This window comes from Anabrus simplex, chromosome 2 (genome assembly GCF_040414725.1).
Source record: "Anabrus simplex isolate iqAnaSimp1 chromosome 2, ASM4041472v1, whole genome shotgun sequence".
Lineage (NCBI taxonomy): Eukaryota > Metazoa > Arthropoda > Insecta > Orthoptera > Tettigoniidae > Anabrus > Anabrus simplex.
In genome coordinates, this window is record NC_090266.1 from 159,249,798 (window position 1) to 159,277,279 (window position 27,482).

A 27,482-nucleotide genomic window follows, 5' to 3' on the forward strand; every position below is an offset into this window, starting at 1 on the left:
GACTGGAAACAGGCTGTGGGTTTTGATTTTCATTCTGATGTAGTATATCTGAGAGCTACTGTACATCACTCAGTACTACTAATTGAAAATGGAATTTTAGGCTCATTTATAGCTAACTTCAAAGAGATAATGCAATTACATGAAATAAGATGCAGATTTCTACCTACCAACTATATAAAAATTAATAGAAATTTCAAAATATATCCTAGTAAGCAAACAAGAAAAATCTTTTAAAAGGTTTGTTGCATAATGCCATAAAAAGAGCTTTCAGTCCACTTCAAAAATTGTAATATCTCTGTCTTTACGAGTATCAAACTAATATTTTAAAAAAGTAATCAGGTGGATACGAGTGGAATTTTTTCATAGTCTGCCCTCTACATGAATTTAGTTCCCATTGTGAAACAATACACACATATCTACCTTTCGAGTTCTCTCCTGTTGTCTTGAATTTAAGAAAGACTCTTTTTCAATTGATTTAAAGCAAATCGACCTCCACACATGGGCCATGAAGACCTCTGGAGGAGTGGGAGGTAAAGGCTTCCATTATTCGTAACATCTGCATTAAGGGGATAGAGCGATCAGCTCTATGACCAGCCTCCTTTGCCCACAGCAAACCTAAGGGCCATGTGCATCTCCAGAAATGGAAATCTAATTTCTAAATATTTTGACTTCCTGATGGGGAATCTAGGTGAACTAAGTAGACTTATACCCCCTCAGCTAGGCAGGTCTTTTGTAACTGATTCACATAATTAGCATTGTGCAACTCATTCACTCTTGTACTGCAGAATTTAAGAATGGATAATAAATCATCATCAATGCCCCACTCCCACTCCACTCCAGTTTATTACCCATCCAAGAATGGATAATAAATATACAATTTTATTCTATACTAAACTCTATAAAAACTTTGTTGTCTTTCTCATTTTAGTTGCCTTAAACTACCAGCATCTTTGGAAGCCAATGTTCTACAATGAAGCTAAGTTTAGACAGAATGGAGGCTGTGGATATGTTTTAAAACCTGAATTTCTGAGAAATCCAGCTATGAATTATGATCCAGAAACAACACTGGGTGACAGGTAAAATACCCATATTATATTATAACTTTATCACATCATTTTCAAAGCTAAATGGTGCAACTTGTCTGAAGAACTAGAAGATTGTAAGGCAACATTTTATACACACTGTGCACGTAACATGCTTCATCAGTCATCAACCATTCACTCATCACTGATCTACATTTAGGACTGTCACCCAGGTGGCAGTTTTCCTGTCAGTTGATTACATAGTCATTTCTGAAATGATTTGAAAGAAGTTAGAAATTTATTGAATATCTCCCTTGATAAATATTTCTAGTCCCTAATTCCTCTTCCTATGAATAAATATTTGCCACAATTCATCCCTTTTGAATTCCAACATTATCTTCATATTATGATCTTTCCTTGTTTAAAATAAACTCCATTCAAGTTATTCGTCTACTAATATCATTCCACTCCGTCTCTCCACTGACAGCTCAGAACATACCATTTAGTTAAGCAGCTCGTTTCCTTTTGAGTCTTTCCTGCACAAAGTTTGCAATATTTTCATAACTCTATTCTGTCAGAAATCGTCCAGAACAAACGGTGCTACTTTCCTTTCGATCTTTTCCAGTTCGTGAATCAAGTGATACTAGTGAGGTTCCTGTACACTGGAACCATGCACTGACTGGGGTGTTAGTAGTGGATTATACGCCGTCTCCTTTACATTTTTATTATGAACCCTAAATTCCCTCAACCATGTGGAGATCACCCTCTGTGGGTGGGGGACACAGATGAAGAATACACCCACGGTATCCCCTGCCTGTCATAGGAGGTGACTAAAAGGGGCCCAAGGGGCTCTCAACTTGGGAGCGTGGGTTGGCGACCACGGGGCCCTTAGCTGAGATCTGGTATTGCTTCCTACCAAGCTCAATAGCTGCAGCCGCTTAAGTGCGGCCAGTATCCAGTATTCAGGAGATAGTAGGTTCGAACCCCACTGTCGGCAGCCCTGAAGATGGTTTTCCGTGGTTTCCCATTTTCACACCAGGCAAATGCTGGGGCTGTACCTTAATTAAGGCCACGGCCTCTTCCTTCCCACTCCTAGCCCTTACCTGCCCCATCATCGCCATAAGATCTGTGTCGGTGTGACGTAAAGCAACTAGCAAAAAAAAAAAAAAAAAAAAAAAAAAAAAAAAAGTATTGCTTCCACTTACTTGTGCCATGCTCCTCACTTTCATCTATCCTGTCCGATCTCCCTTGGTGAACTCTTGTTCTTTTCCGACCCCGACGCTATTAGAGCATTCGAGGCCTAAGGAGTCTTTCCTTTTCACTCCCTTCGTGTCCCTTGCCTTTCTTCGTCCGTTACTTCATTTTTCGAAGTGATGGATCCCTTCTTATTTCTTCCTTTTTCTCTGTCTACCCCATGTGGGTGGGGGATGCAGATGAAGAATACACCCACGGTACCCCCTGCCTGTCGTGAGAGGTGACTAAAAGGGGTGACCAAGGGATGATTGTATTAGAACCATGAAATTACTTTTGATTAGTACCATCACGTGGGGAACACCATAGGGTTGCCTCTAGTTGTGAGTAGTACCACTATATTAGGTACGAAATAGGTTTGTGATTAGTAGCAGCAGAGAGTGGGTCACTGTGGGTTTTCAGTACCTGTGAGTCGTACCCTTGTGAGCAACACCACGGGTCTGGGCATTGCCTGTGATTAGTACCACTATATGAGCAGCACCGTGGGTCTGCGTTGCCTGTGCTTAGTACCCACTATGTGAGGAACACCTTGGGAATACCGGCGCCTGTGATAAGTACACCTATGTGAGAAACACCATAGGTTTGCGTTACCTGTACGACGTCCAATACTTGTGAGTAGTACCATCATGTGTGGAACACCGTGAGTCTACGCTACTTTTGATTAGTACCCCAACAAGACAAATACCATGGTTCTCCTTTACTAACAATAAGTACCATTATGCGGGGCCATTGACCTGTATTTTGGACCCCTTTAGACAACAAGCATCCTCGATTCAAGATTGTGCTTTAGAAGTGTTCTCTTGGTCAGTAATACTATTCTTTATGGTGGTTTTTGGGTAGGATCCACCGATTGTTTTGAATTCATATCCATCCATTCATTCTTCATGCCATTTTTATTTTTGTCTGTGGATGATTTAAAACTTTTAATTTGTCATTTCATTTCGTACCATCACGGGCCGATGACCTAGATGTTAGGCCCCTTAAAACAAGCATCATCATCATCATCATCATCATCATCATCAACCATGTGGAGAGATCCATAAACTCTATTTAAAATCTTGTTAACGTGATTACTCAATGAAGATCTTACAGTAATCCCCATGAGGTACTTCCACTCCATCAACTCAGTAATTACACTGACTGACAGAGCAAATGCAACACCAAGAAGGAGTGGTTCGAAAGGGATGAAAGTTGGGGAAAAAAACAGAGACGGCACGGACGAATAATTGATGTTTATTTCAAACCGATATGCAGGTTACACAATGCGCACGGCATCGACTCAGTAGGATGTAGGACCACCGCGAGCAGCGATGCACGCAGAAACATGTCGAGGTACAGAGTCAATAAGAGTGCAGATGGTGTCCTGAGGGATGGTTCTCCATTCTCTGTCAACCATTTGCCACAGTTGGTCGTCCGTACGAGGCTGGGGCAGAGTTTGCAAACGGCGTCCAATGAGATCCCACACGTGTTCGATTGGTGAGAGATCCGGAGAGTACGCTGGCCACGGAAGCATCTGTACACCTCGTAGAGCCTGTTGGGAGATGCGAGCAGTGTGTGGGCGGGCATTATCCTGCTGAAACAGAGCATTGGGCAGCCCCTGAAGGTACGGGAGTGCCACCGGCCGCAGCACATGCTGCACGTAGCGGTGGGCACTTAACGTGCCTTGAATACGCACTAGAGGTGACGTGGAATCATACGCAATAGCGCCCCAAACCATGATGCCGCGTTGTCTAGCGGTAGGGCGCTCCACAGTTACTGCCGGATTTGACCTTTCTCCACGCCGACGCCACACTCGTCTGCGGTGACTATCACTGACAGAACAGAAGCGTGACTCATCGGAGAACACGACGTTCCGCCATTCCCTCATCCAAGTCGCTCTAGCCCGGCACCATGCCAGGCGTGCACGTCTATGCTGTGGAGTCAATGGTAGTCTTCTGAGCGGACGCCGGGAGTGCAGGCCTCCTTCAACCAATCGACGGGAAATTGTTCTGGGTTCTGGTCGATATTGGAACAGCCAGGGTGTCTTGCACATGCTGAAGAATGGCGGTTGACGTGGCGTGCGGGGCTGCCACCGCTTGGCGGCGGATGCGCCGATCCTCGCGTGCTGACGTCACTCGGGCTGCGCCTGGACCCCTCGCACGTTCCACATGTCCCTGCGCCAACCATCTTCGCCACAGGCGCTGCACCGTGGACACATTCCTATGGGTATCGGCTGCGATTTGACGAAGCGACCAACCTGCCCTTCTCAGCCCGATCACCATACCCCTCGTAAAGTCGTCTGTCTGCTGGAAATGCCTCCGTTGATGGCGGCCTGGCATTCTTAGCTATACACGTGTCCTGTGGCACACGACAACACGTTCTACAATGACTGTCGGCTGAGAAATCACGGTACGAAGTGGGCCATTCGCCAACGCCGTGTCCCATTTATTGTTCGCTACGTGCGCAGCACAGCGGCGTATTTCACATCATGAGCATACCTCAGTGACGTCAGTCTACCCTGCATTTGGCATAAAGTTCTGACCACTCCTTCTTGGTGTTGCATTTGCTCTGTCAGTCAGTGTAAAACTGAGAGGACTTTTCTTCTTGGTGAAACTTACAACCCTATCTCACAACATTGTTGAGGTCTATTTGCAGTCGCTCACAATCCTCTAACATGATTTGGAAAAAGCCTTATCTGTGATTGCAGTTCTCTACTCATATCATTTATATAAGGTGGTCGGAAACGACATGAACTGGGTATATGAGCATTAAGAGGGTTGGTCTTACTGATAAATAATTAAATATCTCATGCTGTTGTCATTTTATGAACTGCTGAATTTAGCCAATCAGATCACATCCCAGGCAAATTCAAACAGGCCTTGTAATGTGGTATTGCTACATCTGCACATAGCTTAAGGGCCATGCCAAGAAATCGGTATTGATAACAAACACGTGGGTTTCAGTGTACTTGCTATGGCCCGATCCTGTCAGCTTGGAGGTCCATGTTCGAATCCTTCCCCCCGGAGAAGTTTTTCATTTATCGGTGTTTTCAAGCCGGTCTTAAGCCACGTGCAAGTATAGCAACACCACTTTGCAAAGCCCATTTAAATTCGCCCATGAAGTGATCTGACTGGCTAACTTCAGCAGCTGATAAAATTACAATGCCAGGGGATAACAATTTTTTTCAAGTTATTTATGAGAGCATGACCAACTCTTTAACACCTATATACCCGGTTCATGTTATTTTCGACACCCCTATATTCAATGCATAGAATTCTCTTTAAAAAGGAGAAAATTAAAAATCCACCTTCGTCAATATAATAAATAATTTGAGAACATTAATTCGATAACTTGTGCCATTGCCATTTTGTCTGCTGCTGAAGTAGCTAATCAGATCGCTTTGCACTCTAATTCAAATGGGCTTTGGGAGGTGATGTTGCTAAATCTGCACGTGGCTTAACACCAGCTTGAGAGCAACACTCAAAGAAAGAAGGGTTTTGAACACAGACCTCTGAGCCAACAAGGAAGTCTGCCACGGTGTTTGATGCTAGTTTCTCGGCATGACTCTCAAGCTGGTCTTAAGCCACATGCAGATTTAGCAACTTCGCCTCATAGAGTTCGTTTGAATTTGCCCATGAAGCGATCTGCTAGGCCAAATGACAATGGCGTGAGATATATTATTTATCAGTAAGACCAACCCATAACGATCATACACCCAGCTCACGTTGTTTCCGACCACCCTGTATATTGAATTTTGTTGACTAAGGTGAATTCTTCATTTTCTCCTTTTTTAAAGGGAATTTTGTGTAGGTCATCAATACGGAACACTGTGAATATGAGATTCATAAACTGTAACTCATGTATGTAATGTATGTATGTATATACATAATACTGCTTGTGGAACCTCCTCTTAATTATTACATGATCAGATAATGCTTCAATTACTCTAATCCTCCGAATTCTGTTTTCTAGACATTTATTCACACTTTCAGCTACTCTCTTGTCTAGTTCATTAGCCCTCATTTTTGTTAGCAGTCTCCCATGATCCACTCTACCAAAAGCCTTGGATAGGATAATAGCAACACAGTCCATTTGACCTGAATCTAAAATAACTTCTATATCTTGAGCCTCACTGGAATAACCTTTCCTAAACTCAAACTACCTTGTAACAAGGCACTTAGTAATTTTAGAAACCTGTCTTATATCTAATCGGAAAGAATGCTTTCCAGAGCTTACATGCAACGCATGTCAAGCTGATTGGCCTTTAATTGTCTTCTGTATGTTTATCACCCTTTTACTGAGCGAGTTGGCTGTGTGTTTAGGGGAGCTTGCATTCTGGAGATAGTGGGTTTGAACCCCACTGTTGGCAGCCTTGAAGATGGCTTTCCATGGTTTCCCATTTTCATACCAGGCAAATGCTGGAGCTGTACATTAATTAAGGCCATGGCCGTTTCCTTCCCACTCCTAGCCCTTTCCTATCCCATCGTCGCCATAAGACCTCTCTGTGTCGGTGCAATGTAAAAGCCAAACCTCTTTAATCCAGGGACTTGAAAAGTTGAGACAAAATTATGCTAGTGATGTTTTCTTGATCTTATTGACACCGGTCCCATTTAAATAGGAATGTGATTACTGCATTTCTTTCTTTTAAGTATTGAATAGGTTGAACCTCCTTTTCAATTATTTAATTTTTAACACTTATTGACACCAGAAAACAACCTAACAACTTTCTTGAATTTTACCGTGGCATGTATATGAGAGACGCATGGTCCACATATGTGGACCTCAGGTTTCAGTTACAACATTTTACAATGAAACTGCTAAATTGAAACATCTTTAACTTTACTTTTTTTTTTTCACACATAGCAACAAGCATACAAAGATTTACATACATCATGTTTTATTAAGTTTCTGAACATCTGAAGTAACTAACCAATTATGTATAAAGGGTACTGTTCATATTTCTTACAGGCACCAGTACCACTTTTATACTCTATAAGTGTTGTAAAGCTCAAAACAGTTGTTCTTCATATAGAGTTTACATTTCACACACATTATTCTTGAATTCAATTTACAACCAGTATTGAGTCATTTTGATGCATTGTTTTGCATCAACAAACTGAGGTATGTGACCAATATTATCCAGCCTCACTTCGGGAATGGGTGCTACTATAGCCTTGCAGGGTTTCTTTGTTTGGAATACTTGCTTCTCTTCCATTTGTGTTTCCTGACTGACATCCGAACAATGTGGCAGTGTACGAGGCCTTCCTTTTTACTGGCAGAAACTGGGTATGCCTTTTGTTGATAGGTTATGGCTATACTCGTATGCATTTTGTAGTTCAGCAAAAGAAAATTTGTTATTCTTTGGGACATCATTTACCCCACACCATCTAAGGTACATAACCCAACAATTCACTATTACCAAATCAATGATATGAATAAACAGTCGGACAGACCAATATATTGTGCGTACGTAGAACCTGTAGTAGGACAAAACCGGATCACCCAAATCCACTCCACCCATCTTCTCATTATAAACTTCCACAAGTGATGGGATTGAAATATTTACTTTCTTTCCATCCTCTTTGGACCATTGTTTACACTTAGAAACTGGTCCACTTCCAATGAATGAAGAAAGTACAATACAAAACTAGCAAACTCACATTTTAATTTTCCAGATAATTTTCCTAATATTCGGTTGATATGGAGACCCATTGGGTACTTTAGCGTGACTGGTATCTTTTATCATGGTTATCATTATCATTAGGTGCTCCATTTTCATCTGGACGTTGGTCATCATTGGGATCATCAGCTTCGTGTTCATATGCGGCCACTGCATTTCTTACATCTAAGTTGCATATGTCCTCACCAGATAATTCTGTGCCACTATTATTCAGTAAATGCATCAGTTGTTAGTCATTCAGTCCCTTGTATTCTGTGAAACAAACATAACCTCTCTTACAATGCGATCAAAACAATGACCTGAGGTCCACACACGAGGACCAACACTAAAAGTATATTTGTGAATAAGGAACTCACTATTTTGAGGAAATATGCATGCATGTACAATATACTGCCTTCATTTATTATGTAAAACAATATTTCTGCACTGGAAAACAATTAAATAATGCAGAAATACTACGTACTTGCATGCTTTCTGTTAGTGCCTGCCATTTTAATGTTTTCAGAGGTAAAATATTTCCCACACTGCCAGTGGTGTTAATTCTGATGCTCTAGTGGTAAAAATTGCAAACTAGAAGGTATACACTAGTGGACTACCAGTCTTTGCCACTTTAATGCATCATATCATGCAAGGGAAAAAAATATTAAAGTTAGGTCCACATACGTGGACTGGGGGACTGAAGAGGCTAAAAGCAAATTGTTTGTCACCCTTTCCTTTTTACATTGGTATTGCTCCTTCATACAAACATTAATAAAATTTGAGATATGGTACTATATCCCAACCGTCTGCCTTTAGTATCCCCAAAAATATTTTCATTTCCAACTGCTATTTTAGCTTTCCACTTTTGTATCTTTATTATCATAGGTAAATTTCAATACTTCAGTAGTATTAGGCACCTCCTCCACCTGAACATTATCCATATGTCCAACTGTCTTTACACGTGTTGCCACTGAGACAATCCATGTATGTTAATAAGAAAACTTCATTTTAGGTTACAAATAATGCTCAAGTTAACAATCATCAGTGGGCAGTGCATTCCGAAAGCACTCGGGGACTCCGAAGAAGATATAGTTGACCCTTATGTCAAAGTTAAAATTGTAGGACATCCTAGGGATATCCAGAGTTGTAAGACTGAGCCCATAAAAGATAATGGTAAGTATTAAGCCTATTTTGGTACCTGAAGAAGAAATAAGATTTAATGATCTGACTTAATTTTGCCTTTATGAATTCATATGTTTGTCCTGTCAAACTTCTTGGCTGAATGGTCAGCATAGCAGCCTTCAGTTCAGAAGTGTCCAAAGTTTGATTCCCAGTTGAACCAGGGATATTAGCTGTGTCTGGTTAATTCCCCTGGCTTGGGGATTGAGTGTTTGTCTTGATAACATACAACAAACTACCACAGAGGCATGCGGTAGTGAAATCACACCTCCGTATACGGGGGCATCAAGAAGTGCATCTGACCATAAATCTCGGCCAAATCCACACATAGTATGGGTTTTTTCCTTCTTCTTCTTGAACCTTTTCCAGTTACTTCGGATCAGTACTCACATGGATTAAGCTCAGTTTTACGGAGGGATTCCTTTCCAGTCCCCAACCTTGTGTAGAGGGATGCATTTACTATTGCATGTATCTGTGATGCTGGCCGTGTGGTGTAGGGGTAGCACACCTGCCTCTTACCCGTAGGCCCTAGGTATCGATCACTAAACAGGTCAGGGATTTTTACCTGGATCCAAGGGCTGATTAGAGGTCCACTCAGCCTATTTGATTACAATTGAGGAGCTACGAGGGTCGAGTCATAAGTCATGGCAACTATTTTTTTTTCTTGCGAACAGGAGACAACACGGAAAATCTAAATATGCATTTGGAAATATAGGGCATGTACTTATGCATAGTGCCTGAAGACAAATTCTAACTTCAGGAGATTCTTGTAGGAAAGTGACAGAACACAGGCCATTGTAAACATTGTTTTATTATGGTATACACAGCAAATACACACGACTACATACAGAGGACAGGTCTCCACTGGTTACAGACCTTCAAAATAATCACCCAAGAGTACAGCACCTGTCCTCATGTAAACACTGATCAATCACCATTATCCGTACATCTTTGTCCATGGACACTGGACGGCCTGGGCGAGGCAAATCGGCAGTTGATACTCTACCTCGTTTGAACGTCTCCACCCACCTCACCACTGTTCTATAGGGCATGGCATGCACACCTAATGCTTCCTGCAGCTCTGCATGGCATTGGCATGCATTTCTGGCACAGAGAACTGCTATTTTAATATACGATCGTTGCTCCTGCTTGTTGACTTCCATTTTGTGATGCTCTCAGTCACACACTGAACTTGCAGCTGTGAGCTCGCATCCAGGAGATAGTGGGTTCGAACCCTACTGTCGGCAGCCCTGAAGATAGTTTTCTGTGGTCTCCCATTTTCACACCAGGCAAATGCTGGGGCTGTACCTTAATTAAGGCCACGGCCGCTTCCTTCCCATTCCTAGGTCTTTCCTGTCCCATCGTCGCCATAAGACCTATCTGTGTCGGGGCGACGGAAAGCAAAAAAAAGCACATTGAACTTGGGGACATGCTTAGTCCCACACTGTTGTTTACATATACAAGCGCAAGGGGGAGAAAAAAAAAAATTTTTTTTTTGCTAGTTGCTTTACGTCGCACCGACACAGATAGGTCTTATGGCGACGATGGGACAGGAAAGGGCTAGGAGTGGGGAAGGAAGCAGCCGTGGCCTTAATTAAGGTACAGCCCCAGCATTTGCCTGGTGTGAAAATGGGAAACCACGGAAAACCATTTTCAGGGCTGCCGACAGTGGGGTTCAAACCTGCTATCTCCCGAATACTGGATACTGGTCGCACTTAAGCGACTGCAGCTATCGAGCTCGGTGAGAAAAAAAAAATGAAGTTAGGTAGGTCCACATACATGGACTGGAGGACTGAAGAGGCTAAAGGCAAATTGTTTGTCACCCTTTCCTTTATACACTGGGGCAACCATAGCAACTCTCCATTTATTCGGTATTGCTCCTTCATACAAACATTAATAAAATAAGTACTTGAGATATGGTACTATACCCCATGATGGGGTTTGGTTTTATGTATCTATGGTGGTTGGTATTGTGATATGTTGTAAGTACACATCTATTAATACAATTGCAAACACCCAGCACCTGAGCTAGAGGTATGAACCAAATGCAGCTAAAATCCTCAGCCCGACCAGGAATTGAACCCTGCACCCTCTGAACCAAAGGTGGCTATTCTGACCATTCAGCCAAGGAGCCAGAATCTGTACATGATTATATTAAAGCTGAAATTTCAGTCAAATGTAACTTGAAAGCTCTTCTCTATGTTGAACACACAGGTTAAATATAAATATTATACTACAAAATACCTGTAAAGAAAACCACATTATTAATCAAGGGTTAAAAATACACACTATTAAACAAAGAATGACGTGTTTCGTTCTTGCAAGAACATCACCACATTCCATCAAGTCACACTCAAATACTTCGAAATGATATTTATGTTTATCTCTGTTTAATATTTAGGAAATTAAATTCTAGAAGTTATCTTACTCCTTTGTCATTTTATTAAGATACATTGTTGAATTTAAGTTCCTAAATATTAAGCAGAGAAACATAAATATTATTTCAAAATATTTGAGTGTGAATTGATAGAATCTGATAATATTATTATTATTATTATTATTATTATTATTATTATTATTATTATTATTATAATATAATTCGCTGGGGCCATCAAGGACCACATTAAGTCTTGTTGCATTTGACACTGCACTTGGCCTTCTTTAGAGCCCAAATTTCCCTCATTCTTTGTGAGTGGGCCTGCTTACGCTCCTCTGTCCAAGGGGCACCGTGTCTTCTCTTCGGTTGCTCGTCTCGGTTTAGCCGGTTCATCAATATTTTCTTGCGGAAGAGATCTCTGTTAAAGGCGTCTTCAGCTGAGATATGTAGCATTTGAAGGTCTTCTTTGGTATTTCTAAACCAGGGAATTGTGGTTTTGGGGTTTGAATCAAAAAAGTGAAAGATTTCTTTAGTTAACTTTCTTCTGTCCATTCTTTTCAGATGACCGTAAAATCGTGCCCGTCTTTTTCTGATTGTGTCGGTAATTTTCTCTATTTTGCTGTAGACTTCCTTCTTGGATCTCTTTTGATGGATTCCATTTCTGTACTTTGATCCCAAGATTCCTCTCACAATTTTGCATTCTCTTTTCTCCAGTTCTTCAAGGAGTCCTTTGTTGGCATTTAGAGACAGGGTTTCGGCTGCATATAAAACTACTGGCTTCAGAACTGTTTCATAGTGACGTATCTTGGTGTTTTGGGAAAGGCATTTTTTGTTGTAGATTGTGCGGGATGTTTGGTAGGCTATTTCCAGTTTGCGTACTCGCTCCTGAAGTGCTTCTTTGTCCAGTCCATTTTTCATGATGATCTCACCCAGGTATTTGAATTTGTCTACTCGGGTGATGTCCCCGTATTTTGTATGGAGTTTTGGTGGAGCCTCTTTGATGTTAGACATTACTTCTGTTTTCTCAAACGATATCTGCAAACCAGTTTGTTGAGCAATTTCCTTTAAAATTTCAACTTGAGCTCTAGCGGTTTCTATGTCGGTTGAGAGAACAGCAATATCATCGGCAAATGCTAAGCAGTCTGTTGCGATCCCCTTGGATTTGGTTCCTATTCTCAATGGACTGTAGTTGGTTTCCTGTAATCTCACCCGCCAGGTTCTGATGATCTTTTCAAGAACACAGTTGAAGAGTATCGGGGATAGCCCATCACCTTGTTGGACTCCTGTTTTGATGTCAAAGGAATGCGAGGGACATCCGTGGAACTTCACCTTGGATTTTGTATCGGTCAGGGTGGCTCTAATTAATGCCAGCAGTTTCAAATCAACTCCAAATTCATTTAAGATGTTTAGCAGGACTTCCCGGTCAATGGAGTCGTACGCTTTCTTAAAGTCCACAAAGACAGACACATACAGCTTGGACCTTAGTGTACAATATCTGATGATCGTTTTGAGATTTTGGATCTGTTCAGCTGTTGAGCGACCTTTTCTGAACCCTCCTTGGTATTCACCTATTTGATGTTCGACGTGTGCTTCCAAACGCTCCAGGATGGCAAGTGATAGAATTTTGTAAGTCACGGTTAGCAAAGATATTCCTCTGTAGTTGTTGATGTTCTTCATGCTGCCTTTTTTGTGTAATGGATGGATCAAAGCTATTTTCCAATCTTCGGGTAGGGTCTCCTTGTTCCAAATTTCTTCTATTTGCTTTTGCAAGTTATCAAGCGATTCTTCTGGGGCATATTTCCATAGTTCTGCTACTACTGAGTCTTCACCCGGCGCTTTTTTATTTTTGAGACGGGCAATGTGGCGCTTGATTTCATCTCTGTCGGGTGGTCTGGAATCTGGGTACCTGAGTACGGGTTCCTTGGTCTCAATGGCGCTTTGCGGTTTAGAGCAATTAAGTAAATTCTTGAAGTAATCTGCCAGAATGCTGCAATTTTCTTCATTTGACGTCGCCAGTGTGCCGTCCGTTCGCTCAAAGCATAGAGATGGTGGTTTATAGCCAGTGAGTTTGCGTTTGAAGGCTCTGTAGTACTCTCTGCTTTCATTCTTCCTAAAGTTTTGTTCTATCTTTTCAATGAGAGAATTTTCGTATTTACGTTTCTCAGTTCTGAACACCCTAGCTGCTTGGGCACGTTGGGTTTTGTAGGTTTCCCAATCATTTTCTGATTTCGTAGAGTTGTACTGTTTCCACGTATTGAGTCTTTCTTGGAGGACTGATTCGTAGGTACTATTCCACCTGGCATGCTTTTTGCTTCTCTTGATTTCTGCAACGTCTTTGGCGGCCTCAACAAGGAGACTTTTGACGTTGTTAAAGTTACAGTCATTTGGTCTAGCCTTCTCCTGGAACTCCTCGACCCTTTGCCGAAGTTTATCATTGTCGAAGCGTGTGATCTGTTTGGTTGTCTTCCTTGTGTTTGCGGGAATTGGTTTGAATTTGATAAGAGACATATAATGATCTGAGGCCACATTGATGCCTTTCTTTACCTTGACATTCATAATCTCAGGGCTGTTTCTCCTGGAGATCGCAACATGATCAATTTGGAACTCTCCGAGAGCTTGGACGGGAGAACGCCAAGTCATTTGCTTTCTGGGTAGATGGCGAAAGTGGGTCGACATGACCTGCAGGTTGTGATTTTCGCAAATGGTCAACAGTCTTTTGCCGTTGGGATTGGTCCTTTTGTGAGCAGGGTAATTTCCTATAACTTTTTTGTACTTCTGCTCACGACCTAGTTGGGCATTGAAGTCACCCAAAAGAAGCTTGACATGGTGTTTGAGGATTTTGTTCAATTTTTCATCCAGTAGGTCCCAGAAATTATCAACTTCGTCTGGATCAGACTTGTTCTTATCGTTTGTAGGAGCATGTGCGTTAACTAGGGCGTAGGTTTTGTTCGTGCATTTAATTGTGAGTATAGACAATCTGTCATTCACAGGTTCGAAATTTGCAACCGATTTAAGGATCTTGGTTCTAACAGCAAATGCGGTTCCAAGCATCACAGCTCCATTGAGGATTCCTCTTTGCGCTTTGCTCTTGAAAAATCGGTAGCCTTCAGATTCAAAAATCTCTTCATCTGGGTACCTTGTTTCTTGTAGGGCCGCTATGGATATCTGATTTTTGTGAAGAGCTTTGGTGAGGGTTTTCAGCTTGCCAGTTTGTGTAAGTGAATTTATGTTGAAAGTTGCTAGAAAGGTTTTAGATTTTGGCCTGAGTTTTTGACTCTTCGGGGTACACCGAGACGCTCCGACTCATCTCTTGCATGATGTCGAGTCTCCCCCAGAAACCGAACGAGACTCGTGCGCCGTGGCGTTCACGACGAGGGATTTATCCGAAGATTTACCCCCTGGGGTATGTTTCTTGAAATGTTGTGCCATCATGCTTTTTGACTTGACTTTGCTTTGGACGGGTACCCATCCTTTTACAACTAGGGTTGTTAGCCCTAGAGGTTGCCTCAAGATGTTTTCTGGCTTCTGGTCATTTACCAGTCTTCGCCGTAACCCTGGCAAGGGACCAGTTTTTTTTTCACGGTGGTATTTTATTTCCCTACTACCCTCTGACTCTGCTGGCGGCAGAGCCAGCGAGCTTCCCCAATTCCAATGGGACGCGCCCGATGGAGGTAACCGGTAAATCCCCACTACTATTATTATTATTATTATTATTATTATTATTATTATTATTATTATTATTATTATTATTATTATTAAAATATTAGCTCTTAGTTTCATGTTTTTCTTTCAATTTGAAGTACTTTTGCTACCAGAAACATTGTCTAGATATACCTTATCAAAGACTTACTTGCTTTTCTTCAGATATTAACTTCAAATTTTTCCTAAATACACTTAATACTTCATTATAGTTTTTTAAATTATGGTGGTAGGTGATGTGTATAGAGAAAATTTAACTTGAAAACTTGGCTCTTTTCTAGGATTTAATCCAAGATGGAATCATGAGATGGTTTTTAACATTAAAATGCCAGATCTTGCCATGATCCATTTTATAGTCAAGGATGAGAGTGTGTCTGGAAAGAATGACGTATTGGGATCATATGCTTTGCCTTTCCAAAGTCTTCAAGAAGGTAAGTCTCCATGAATTTCAACTAAATATATTTTTCTTTGACCACCTAAACAATTTACATAGACTTGAACAACTGGTGAGCTTGAAGAACTCCCTGTAGGTAGGGAGAGTAATGAGAGTTTCTTGTTTTTACAACTTGCTTTACGTTGGACCGACACAGATAGGTCTTACATCGACGATGGGATAGGAAAGGCCTAGAGGTGGGAAGGAATTGGCTGTGGCCTTAATTAAGGTACAACCCCAGCATTTGCCTGGTGTGACAATGGGAAACCATGGAAAACCATCTTCAGGGCTGCTGACAGCGGGGCTCAAACCCGCTATCTCCCGGATATAAGTTCACAGCTGCATGCCCGCAACTGCACTCCAACTCGCCTGGTTCCACTGTTATCAATAAGATAACTAAACTGCTACAATAAGGGCAGAAAGAAAGGGATTTACAAATTCTTTGAAGAAAAGTAAAATTGATGTCTTTCATTTCTTTTTTTTCATCTGAGATTTCTCAAGAGTGTACTAGTACTAAATCAAATATTCAGGTAACTGTAGAATGTTAAATTACATTGTCAAACACTTCATTAATGGAATATTCTGAATTCATTTTTAGTGATGCTTTGAAGAAAGGTTCAATTATGTGCACCCTTTAAACCTACACGTCATAGAGAACAATACCGTGATGCTGTTTTGTTATCCCTTCTCTCTCAAACTCACATTCTTTAGTTCTGGAAAATTTTTATAGTCAGTTTCTTGTCTTCTTCAGTGTATTAGTGTCAGTGTGATTAAAATGAGAATTAAGTTCACTTCAGAAATTCTCAAAATCTCAAAATCAGTTGAACCGATTCCCGAGCATTAAGATGCCTCTACAGCGATGCCGGTGCTTTACCTTAATTAAAGCCATGGCTGCTTCCTTCCCATGCCTAGCCCTTTCTTATCCCATTGTCGCCGTAAGACCTATCTCTGTTAGTGCAACAAACAGAAAAATTGAAAAAAATAAATCTAAATTGACAGTTTTATTGTATAGACATTGTTGTTATTCTTTGTATTCTTTGTTTGGGTTCATGTACGAGACAGATTATGAATGATGAGTGTTTCCCATAAGAATTAAGCATGATAGGACTATATCATTTGTAGGTAGTGGTTTAAAAAATAAATACTATATAATACTTTGGCATAGAGTACATATAACCTTTGCAATATTGTGTATGCAATATTTCAATAAAAATGTCAAAGAATTTAACACCGAGCTCGATAGCTGCAGTCGCTTAAGTGCGGCCAGTATCCAGTATTCGGGAGATCGTGGGTTCGAACCCCACTGTCGGCAGCCCTGAAGATGGTTTTCCGTGGTTTCCCATTTTCACACCAGGCAAATGCTGGGGCTGTACCTTAATCAAGGCCACGGCCGCTTCCTTCCCACTCCTAGCCCCTTCCTTCCTCATCGTCGCCATAAGACCTATCCGTGTCGGTGCGACGTAAAGCAAATAATAACAAAAAGAATTTAACATGTTTTATGTATGTTTTACTTGTATGTATTTGGCTGTCTTCTGCTTATTACATGGTTAATGTATACTCCCTTGAAGAGTTTTTACAGGGAAAGTGAATATATCAGTTTCACAAATAAAATTATGTGTATTCTAAATAACAAAATAAATAGAATGAAAACTACTTGGAATCGTTATTTACCACATCGGTAATGCATTTCTCTGTGAGAGATCTATCAAAGATTGAGCAATAAATCATTGGAATTTTGAGTGAAACTTTGAAGCTAATTGTTTTTATCACAGGATATTCCAGGAATTTGAATAATCAGTATTTGAGACACATTGGCTTCTCATTTTTAAATTTATAATATTTGTGACTATATACAGTATATTAAAAATGATTCCTGTATTGTCACTTACTTTCTTTGAAGTGTAACACACTTTGCTATACCAGGTGAATCAGCTGCCCCTACCAATACTGTTTTATGCAAACTGCAGTTTTATATATGTCGTAAAAACGTCCGTCCTTCTGGTATGCACAGTCAAACATATGTCTTTGTATTTGCAATCCACACAAAAATAGGAAGCTGTTATGCCATAATATTAAATAATAGAAACCATGAGTATGCTCTCTAAGTGATCTCATGTGTAAAATGAAACATCTGTGAAACATGAAGTGGACATTGCAACCACGTTAAAGCTATCACATGAACTGCATTCTACATGCATTGTGTCCGGCTCCATGGCTAAATGGTTAGTGTGCTGACCTTTGGTCACGGGGGTCCCGGGTTCGATTCCTGGCAGGGTTGGGAATTTTAACCGTAATTGGTTAATTTTGCTGGCATGGGGGTTGGGTGTACGTGTCGTCTTCATCATCATTCCATCCTCATCACGACGTGCAGGTCGCCTATGGAAGTCAAATCAAAAGACCTGCACCTGGCGAGCCGAACATGTCCTCGGGCACTCCCGGCACTAAATGCCATACGCCATTTCATTTTTACATGCACTGTAACGTGGTGTAGTATAGTGTAGTTGTTGAGAGCAAGCCAAATGCTATGGTGCGCCAATTTTACATGTGATAGATTTGAGTCTGGGGCAGAGATAATCTTTTCATTTTGATTTACTTCGTTTTTACTGTCTCTTAATACAGTATTTGTGTAATATCCTTTTTAATGCACTTTTTCAGTGAATGCAGTTATATAAAGCACCGGATGAAGATGGGATAGGTAGTTGGGGAGGAACCAAATTGTACTAACAATGGTTAGATACATTTACAAGTGCTCAAAGTGATGACCTGCTTAGTTTATGCACGTCTGGACTTAGCTGATGTAAATAATCAGCAGGTTTTGGCCGATGAGTTGTCAAAGGCACTTGACATTTTCTGCCTACTGGGTAAAAAAACCTGTTTGTTTCCAATGACCCCACAGGAAGCAGTCTAATGGCATTAAATCCAGTGACCTGGTGAGTGAAGAGACAGGTCCTCTTCTGCCTACCCATTTTTCTGGATGAATGTCATTCAGATGGTTACAGATGGCTAACGTCCGATGTGTTAGAGCTCCATCCTGTTGAAACTACATCATTAAACATTGTCCAAGTGGTGCATCCTCCAGCAAAAGTGGTAGTTCATGACTTAGAAAGTGCAGGTGGTAGCATGTGCCTGTTAAATGTCCCTCAAATAAATACGGTCCAGTAAGGTGATTACTTAAGATTTCCACACCATAAATTCACTCCCCATTGCACTAGATAGGCTGCCTGTTGAACCCAATGGCAATTGTCAGCACTCCAATAGTATATGTTGTAGCGGCTGATAGTACCATTATTGTGGAACTGCGATTCATCCAAGAACAGGATTTTCGACAGGAATGCTGCATCATTTTTCAGATTTCCTAAGCTTCAAAATTCTACCCATGGTGCTCCTGGTTTTGATGTAGATGGTAGTGGTGATATTTATGTTCATGCAGTATTTGCAGTGCAGAAGCCTGGCTGATGTTCACCTGTTGTGCGATTGCCTGTCTACTTGTGTGAGGGTTATTGCAAGCTGTGTCCAGAACAGCCTGCTGGTTTTTCACCAGATGTTATGGTCTTCCCTCAGAAGTACCCCTGTTGTTTGTAAACATTTTTCAACACTGCAGTCAGATGTCGCCTGTCCGAATACCTTTCCTGATTCAGACGTAGTGTCTGAAACAAATTTTCTCTTGCTTCCCTGTATATAAGGAGCACATCAATATATTTGTCTGTGGAATACATGATGAATGACTGAAGCAACTCCATTCTGACCGTATAGCTGTGCAGTTTGCGGAGCACAAAAAACAATAATAGTGGCATTTTTCTGCTCTGTGTTTAAGCATTGAAGTTTCATATCGATGTACAAATAATTTGTACAATGTAGGATTCTAACTATCAATACTATGTTCTGTTAATTGGTAAACTTGGGTTTGACCACATGCACTACGCCACAGCTGAGAACGAGAGTTATATAATAATGCCTTAGAATATGTTATTCCTCCAATTCAACATTTCATACTGTACCAGTAATATCTGCAGATTTATTATTATTATTATTATTATTATTATTATTATTATTATTGTTATTATTATTATTGTTATTATTATTATTATTATTATTATTATTATTATTATTATTATTATTATTATTAAGTTAAAATGCAAGTGTATTTCCATTGGTTTAAAATATAACAGCCAGGCAAGCTCCAGCGTGGAAAAGCTGATTATTATCACACCACTTCTGGCAGACTCCATGTCACTCAGAGCTAACTCGCATATTATTTCCGTATATCCTTTAAAGATTGCAATTGAATAAAATTTACAACGTTGAGTATGTTAACACAATACATGATGAAACAACCAGATAGCAATCCAATTATAAGAGTTTTATGGCTTACAATCAATTAAAAACGTCTGAAGCCCACATGAAGATCTACTGTATTAGGTGACATGAAATTAGTTTTGAACATGGTTTTTGAAAATAAACAGCTATTTAAACTGAGTCACTCCTATGCTCTGTAAGAGAAACCTCTCTCCGTACAAGACTCCAAATAGTGTACCATACATGAACCTACAGCGATATTCTCACACTTTTCAAGCTAGCCCTTTGTGCAGGCATTTTCTAGTACAATACACTCTCTGCATTACTGTTTCATAGTTGTAAGCATTAATTCATGTTTTGCTATATCCGATCACTTGGCAAGACATCTTTACACAGTTACACGGTAGACTGATGTACGATAAAAGATTGAAAGGATGCCATTTTTCCAACGGTCTGTAGTTACATGGCAGAAACAATAATAGTGTTCGGAATGATTTGCAGGATGTGCTTACGGTACTTCAGTAGCATACGGGATGCTAACAGAAAAATATCTGCCTCACACTGATCTCGCATGTTTGTTGGGCTGCAGAACAAAATATTGGTAGGGGCAGCTGATTCACCTGTCATTTGGAACAGATAACAAAATGTGTAGCATGATGAAATTTGATGATATTTACTTCCTTTTTGAGTTTTAACCCTCCATCCTTCATTACACAGACTTTCCAGCAGGCCTTGAGGAGCTCAGTCAGTTGAGCGCTAGCCATCTGGGCTCAAGATGATGGGTTCAATTCCTACTCTACTAAGGTTGGGGCAAAATTCATGGCAACTTTTTTTTTTCTTGAAGAAAATGTAACGTATATAGACAAAAGGACAAGGTGTTAACTACATGTGTGGACAATGAATAGCACTGAAATATCGTAACATACTAATCTATTACGGTAGTATACAGGGCAATATGGCCTTCCCGGAGCAAAAGAATGACAACACGGTACACATAAAGTTGACATGACAAACCTGGGCCTAAAGACCCTGAAAGTAGTCCCCTGCTACTGAAACCACACGCTGCCAACGATGTGGGAGGCACTGAATACTATCTGCCTCAGCATTTGCCGCACCATGTGTGAATCGGGTCACCTGTTGGCGCACAGCATTAGCAATGTCCTCTCCTGTTGCAAATCACCTACCATGTAGTGGTTTCTTAATCCTTCGAATGAGATCAAAGTCACAGGGCGAAATGTCGGGAGAGTACGGTGGGTGCTCCAATTCTTCCCATCCCCTACATTGCAGTAGCTGCCCTACATACTCTGCTTTATGTGGTTTTGCATTGTCGTGCAGGATTATTGCACTATCCACAAGATCTGGACGTTTCTCCCAAACGCCACGTCGTACCTGTCGTATCTGTCGCACCAGGAAATCCCTGTAGTACTGTACGGTCACTGTTCTACCATGTGGAACAAAGTGGCAAACAATGACACCCCTGACTTCATACGCGAAGATCATCATCAAATTGACTGGGGAAGGATTCTGACGGACCTTCTGCCTCCTTGGTGATCCCACATGTGGCCACTCTGCGGACTGACGTTTCAGTTCTGGTTTGTATGCCCTGGCCCAAAATTCATCGATGGTGATTATTCGTGACAAGACTTGATCGCCATCCTGTTGCCAGCGTGCAAGGTGGTCAGAGCATATTGCATGGCGCATCCACCTTTGAATTTTCGTCAGTGCATGCGGTACACACCACGGTGCGATTTTGCGCAGTTGCAGCTCATTACGCAATATCCTGTGGACGGTGCATTTCTTGATGCCACTTGCACTCTCTAACTCCAGTAGCATCCATCGTCTGTCTTCATCCAGGAGCTGCTCGATGACGGCACGTGCCACGTCGGTCCACACACTGACAGGTCGTCCCGAACATTGCTCATCACTGGTTGACACACGTCCTTGCTGAAACTTTCCTACCCACCGTGCTACTGTACGGTATTGTAGGGCATTATTCCCAAGTGCTTCCACTAATTCACTGTGATATTCCATCTCATTTCTCCCTCGGAGCTACGTAAGCACACTGCTCAACATGGGTTACTTCCATCTCGCACGACACTCACCAACTGACTGATTTCACAGCCCTCGCTGCGCTACTACCAGCTATCACAGAGCCATCTGTTCTGCATACACACTATGCCTGCAGAACTTCCACACGACACATATACGTTTGTGATCCGTTCACATATCTACAAGAAAAAAATAGTTGCCTTGACTTTTGCCCCAATCCTCGTATATGGTTGTTGATAAAGGTGTTATACAACACCCTCGTGTTGGTTGATTTACTGGCAGATTAAAGAACTCCTGAGGGAGACAATTCTGGCTTCTTTACTGAGAAGTAAAAGAACCCCTATGTAACAAAATTCCATCGCCTCCTAAAATGGTAATGGCAGTTACGCGTAAAACCAATAACGCTGATATCATCGTCCTACTTGTGGTCATCCTCACAGTAAGCAATCAAACTAATGCCTGTGAATGTAAGAGGTGCAAAAGTTCTCATTACCAGAAGCATAATAAGAAAACAACATGGGTTGGGTTGATGATCTATAATATATTCCCCATTTAGTGAAATGAAAGGAAAAATGTAAGGTTTTCATTAAAAATCCTGCTGTTGCTTGCTTTTCTAGCATCTAATTAATTACTATGAATCTAAAAATGGTAGAACTATTTTCAGCTTGAACTATTAAGTAAATGGTCTCCAAGCAGCTATCAGTCGGAGGAAGTAAATTAAACAACATTATAATGATTTCATAACGAAGGTAACCCAAGGAGTAATCAGCCTCTCTTCCCCCTCCTACTTCCTCAAATATTAGTGTGATGATCAGTTTTAGTTCTAAACTAGAGTTTAAATTTTGTATTAAAAAAATCTATCATTATATATATTAATTTATTTATTTCTTCTCTTTACAGGATACAGGCATGTTTACCTGATGGATTACAATGGAAGTTTCGTCTCACCTGCATCTCTCTTTATTCATGCCAGCATTATTGCTTGAATATTTTATATAAAGTTATCTGTAGATGTTGACTTGCTGATGAAATGAGTTACAGAACTTGATTTTATATTAATATTTGCTCAAACATTATGAAATGCACAACTGCTGTAGTTCTCCAAGTTTATATTTTAACTGCAATGAATAGACTATTACACAGAATATAGTAGTATACATGGTACTGTAATTCAAGTATTAAATGTTTGCATTTAAAAAGAAAATGTATATACTGTATTTGTTCTCAAATAGTTTCAATGGTGTAAAATTTTATTTTATATAAAATATTTTGTTAAAAAAAATTCTATATTTTATAATACTGTGAATTTTGCCCATAATGAAACCTGTAGTCTGTGAAACTCTACCTTAACACAAGCATTTTACGGTCTTCTGAAATTCATATATCTCAAATATTATAATAATATAATATTATATTATTATTATTATTATTATTATTATTATTATTATTATTATTATTATTATTATTATTATTATATATTATATATATATTATATTTTATATATATTATATTATATTATATTATATTATATTATATTATATTATATTATATTATATATTATTATTATATATTATTATTATATATTATTATTATATATATTATTATAATATTTGAGATATACGTCAACTTCAATACGGAACCAAAATGAGAATAGTTACTTGTAACTTCTGAAATTCATCCTAAAATATAAAGGGCAATAAAAAAGTTTCCATTCGACAGCCGTACAGTCCCGAATCTGGATTCAAATCAAACAAAATTGCCGTGAGCATTGAGGCACTCATCCCACCAACGCACCAGCTTGAAGATCCCGGTGTGGTAAAACACCGTGTCCTGCTGCGTGAAGAAGTTTGTAACCGCCTGGTGCACATCCTCGTCTGACAGGAAGCGTTGACCCTTCAAGGCCTTTTTGAGGGGACCGAAGGTGTGATAATGGCATGGGGAGAGATCAGGACTTTAGGGTGGGTGCTCGCCTGCTTGTTGTCTGCAACGGACGAGGCTGGTCTCCCAGATTGTCCAGCGTCTTGTGTCGAAAGATGACCTGCGCAGAACTTCGTGCACCATTCTACAACGATGGTCTTCGACAGACATGCTGCCCCATACACTGTCTTTATTCCCCAATGGATGTCCACCGGTGTTTGTCCTTCGGCAGCAAGGAACAGAATAACAGCAAGTTGGTTTTGTTTGGACGCATTTGGTAATAATGTCGCCATAGTTCACGTGGCCACATTTAACATATGCACCTCGGCACAACAGAACTGCCACACTAATTCCTTTGCCTGCATGTCCGTGTTTATATACCTGTATCGGAGTCGTGCTACATTGCATGTCTGCTGCAGCAATGCCCTCAAACAGAAAATTTTTGATCACGCCTTATACTTCACAGAACCTATCAAAATTGGAATAGCTGCCATAGGTCTCATCCACAATAAAGCATCCCACTTTGTACCACCACCACCACGTCCAGCACTGAGATGCATCATCAATCCTAGCACCACCCCAAGAAATTGATCTTCCATTTGCCTAGCCTAGCATGTCATTCTGTTTTGAGCTTGACAACTGTCTTACTCATGTATTCAATAACAACGGCAAACAAAACCCCATGACGCCAACAGCCCAGATGGGCCTTAACCTACCAAGCAACCGCTGCACAGTAGGAATGGAAATTCTTCTCACTTGAGTTTTGGAACCAGCAGCCAAAATCTAGACACTTCTCAAGCCAAAGTGAATGATGCTGTGCTCTCTGCGCGTGTGTGCAGATCATGTGTTGTAAACATTTCTCTCTCAAAACACAGGACTTTAGGTCCTTTAAAGGAAAACATTTTTGGTTAATCTGTCATAATGCAGGCCTAACATCTTTTGAGAATTTCTTGCCTTGAGAATACAGTATACTGGATCTTCTTTGTTTATACAAAGTACTAATTTGTAAAAAGTAATGAAATAGAATAAAAGGAACTCTTTTGAAAACAGAAGATAAAATATCTATTTTCATAGAGATGCCAGCCATAAAAGCCTAAGCTGTTGTGTTGGATGAAATATTATTTACAATTCAAAATTGTGTCCTATTACTACTTAGATTTAGGCTTTCTCTTGCATTTTCTATTTTAAAAATTGTATTTAAATTATAACTACATATTTAAAAAAAGGAATGAAGACCAGAACTTGATTTAAACTACAAAATCAGTCTGCAAAGCCAATGTGCAACTGACTTAAAGCAAACCTCAGCTCTTCAAATGGCAATTCATTCAAGATGTATTTTTGCTTTTGAAACTAATGTATTAGGAACTTTCTCATGGTAGCCATAAATGTACACTAAAAAACTTTAATAAATTATGAGCAGAATAGTAATCTTTCCCATTCACTATAAATTGAAGGCTCAGGCTCAAATGAAATAATAGATGCTGCTACCTGCCTTGTGGATTGACTGGGATACATCAGACCTCGTAACTAGTGATGGGAGCAATGCTCTCGCTCGAGACTCTCAAGACTTACATCGCAGATCTCGAGACTCTCGTGAGAATTTCGAGACCGATTTTCCTGCGCTTTGATCTGTGCGACGTCCCTGTAACTACGAGTGTAAACTTGATAGTATAACATTAGCAGATATTGCGTGAAATAACGTTTTCGTATGGAAACATGTGAGCCAATAAATTTCGTCAATAGGCGCGCGGCTGTGAGCTTGCATCCGGGAGATAGTAGGTTCGAATCCCACTATCGGCAGCCCTGAAGATGGTTTTCCGTGGTTTCCCATTTTCACACCAGGCAAATCCTGGGGCTGTACCTTAATTAAGGCCATGGTCACTTCCTTCCAACTCCTAGGCCTTTCCTATCCCATCATCGCCATAAGACCTATCTGTGTCGGTGCGACGTAAAGCCCCTAGCAAAAAAAAAAAAAACAAAAAAAAAAATTGTCAAAAGCTTGGAAAAGCACCTTAGAAATAGAAGAGTTTATAAAAACTACTCGAATTTGCCATCAGTAACAATTATTTCAAGTTCCACGATACTATTTATCAACAGCAAGGCCTACCGATGGGATCTCCTGCCTCAGGCATACTAGCCGAAATCTACATAGATCACTTGGAGCATCAGTCAATCAGTAAAATAGATAACATATTTTTCTGGTGCCGATTTGTTGATGACATTTTTGTTATCATCGATAATTGATTTACCAATGAAACCAACATAATGAACCAATTGAATACAATAGACCCACACATAAAATTCACTAAAGAAATAGAAAACAACTGTACCCTAAACTATTTAGACATATCCATATCCAGACATGAAAATCACCTATCTTACAGAATATATAGAAAACCCACACACACACCTCTAACACAATTAAAATGGTTTCTACTCATCCCAGTATACACAAAAGAGCAGCATACTATAGCATGATACATAGAGCATTTAGCATACCGTTAACAACAGAAGAATGGGTATAAGAAAAAAATGATGAACAGAAGTATTCATAAAATAAAATTTCAATCCATATCAAAATGAACAAGAACAGAAAAATTCAAGAAAGATTACGTATTATTTACCTTCAATAACATATATATATATCAAATAACTTGTCCTGACTGACTGACTGATTCATCATCGCCGAGCCAAAACTACTGGACATAAAGAAATGAAATCACCTAGGGTGATTGCTAATTATTTACATTATCTTTGTGTAATTCTTTCCTTGTTTTTTATAAGGAAGCGTGTAGTATTGTAAAAGCAATTATCCACGCAGAATCCAGCATCGTGCGCTTAAATCATTGGGAATATCTTCAAGCTCTTGACCATGTTATCTACCAGGATATTTGCTATATATATATATATATATATATATATATATATCATGTTCCGTCTGACTCGTTGACCTTCGTTTCAGAGGGTCACGGGTTCGATTCCTGGCGGGGTCGGGGATTTTAACCTTCATTGGTTAATTCCAATGGCCTGGGGACTGGGTGTTTGTGCTGTCTCCGACATCCCTGCAACTCACACACCACACATAACACTATCCTCAACCATAATAACACGCAGTTAACTACCAATTCCAGATGCCACCCACCCTCACCGTAGGGTCTGCACTCGGGTAGAAATATTAAGATGTAGGTGCTCGCTAAGAGAGGATTTTTGGATATTCCGTCGCTAAGGGGGTGAAATTTTAAAATGAGTGTATCTATATCTCAAAACTTTAAAAGTTTACAGATGTAAAAATTGGTATTTAGAATCTTCTTTAAAAATAAAGAAATGCTTATTTTTTGTTTTTGGAAAATCCAATTAATGGGAGGGTGAAAAGGGGGGTGAATTTTTAAAATGAGTGTATCTATATCTCAAAACTTTAAAAGTTTACAGATGTAAAAATTAGTTTTTAGAATCTCCTTTAAAAATAAAGAAAAAACAAATTTTTTGTTTTCGGAAAATCCCAATAGGACAGGTGAAAAGGGGCGAATAATTGGTTGAATGCCTTTAATGAGGATACATATATCTCAGAAACTGAAGATATTACTGACCTGAAAATTGGTATTTGGGATCTCCTTTAAAAAT

The 27,482-nt window shown here is 40.0% G+C and overlaps 1 protein-coding gene across 2 annotated transcripts in view; it reads left to right on the forward strand.

Moving 5' to 3' along the window:
- Positions 1–23,238, forward strand: part of LOC136863956 (1-phosphatidylinositol 4,5-bisphosphate phosphodiesterase delta-4) — a 330,114-nt gene extending 306,876 nt beyond the window's left edge. For both annotated transcript variants that reach the window (XM_067140409.2, XM_067140410.2), the window contains exons 13-16: positions 929–1,076; positions 8,924–9,084; positions 15,448–15,597; positions 22,845–23,238. In XM_067140409.2, the coding sequence (XP_066996510.2) occupies positions 929–1,076; positions 8,924–9,084; positions 15,448–15,597; positions 22,845–22,930 (545 nt within the window). In that variant the 3' untranslated portion in view covers positions 22,931–23,238. The remainder of the gene's footprint in view (positions 1–928; positions 1,077–8,923; positions 9,085–15,447; positions 15,598–22,844) is intronic.
- Positions 23,239–27,482: the final 4,244 nt, after the last annotated feature.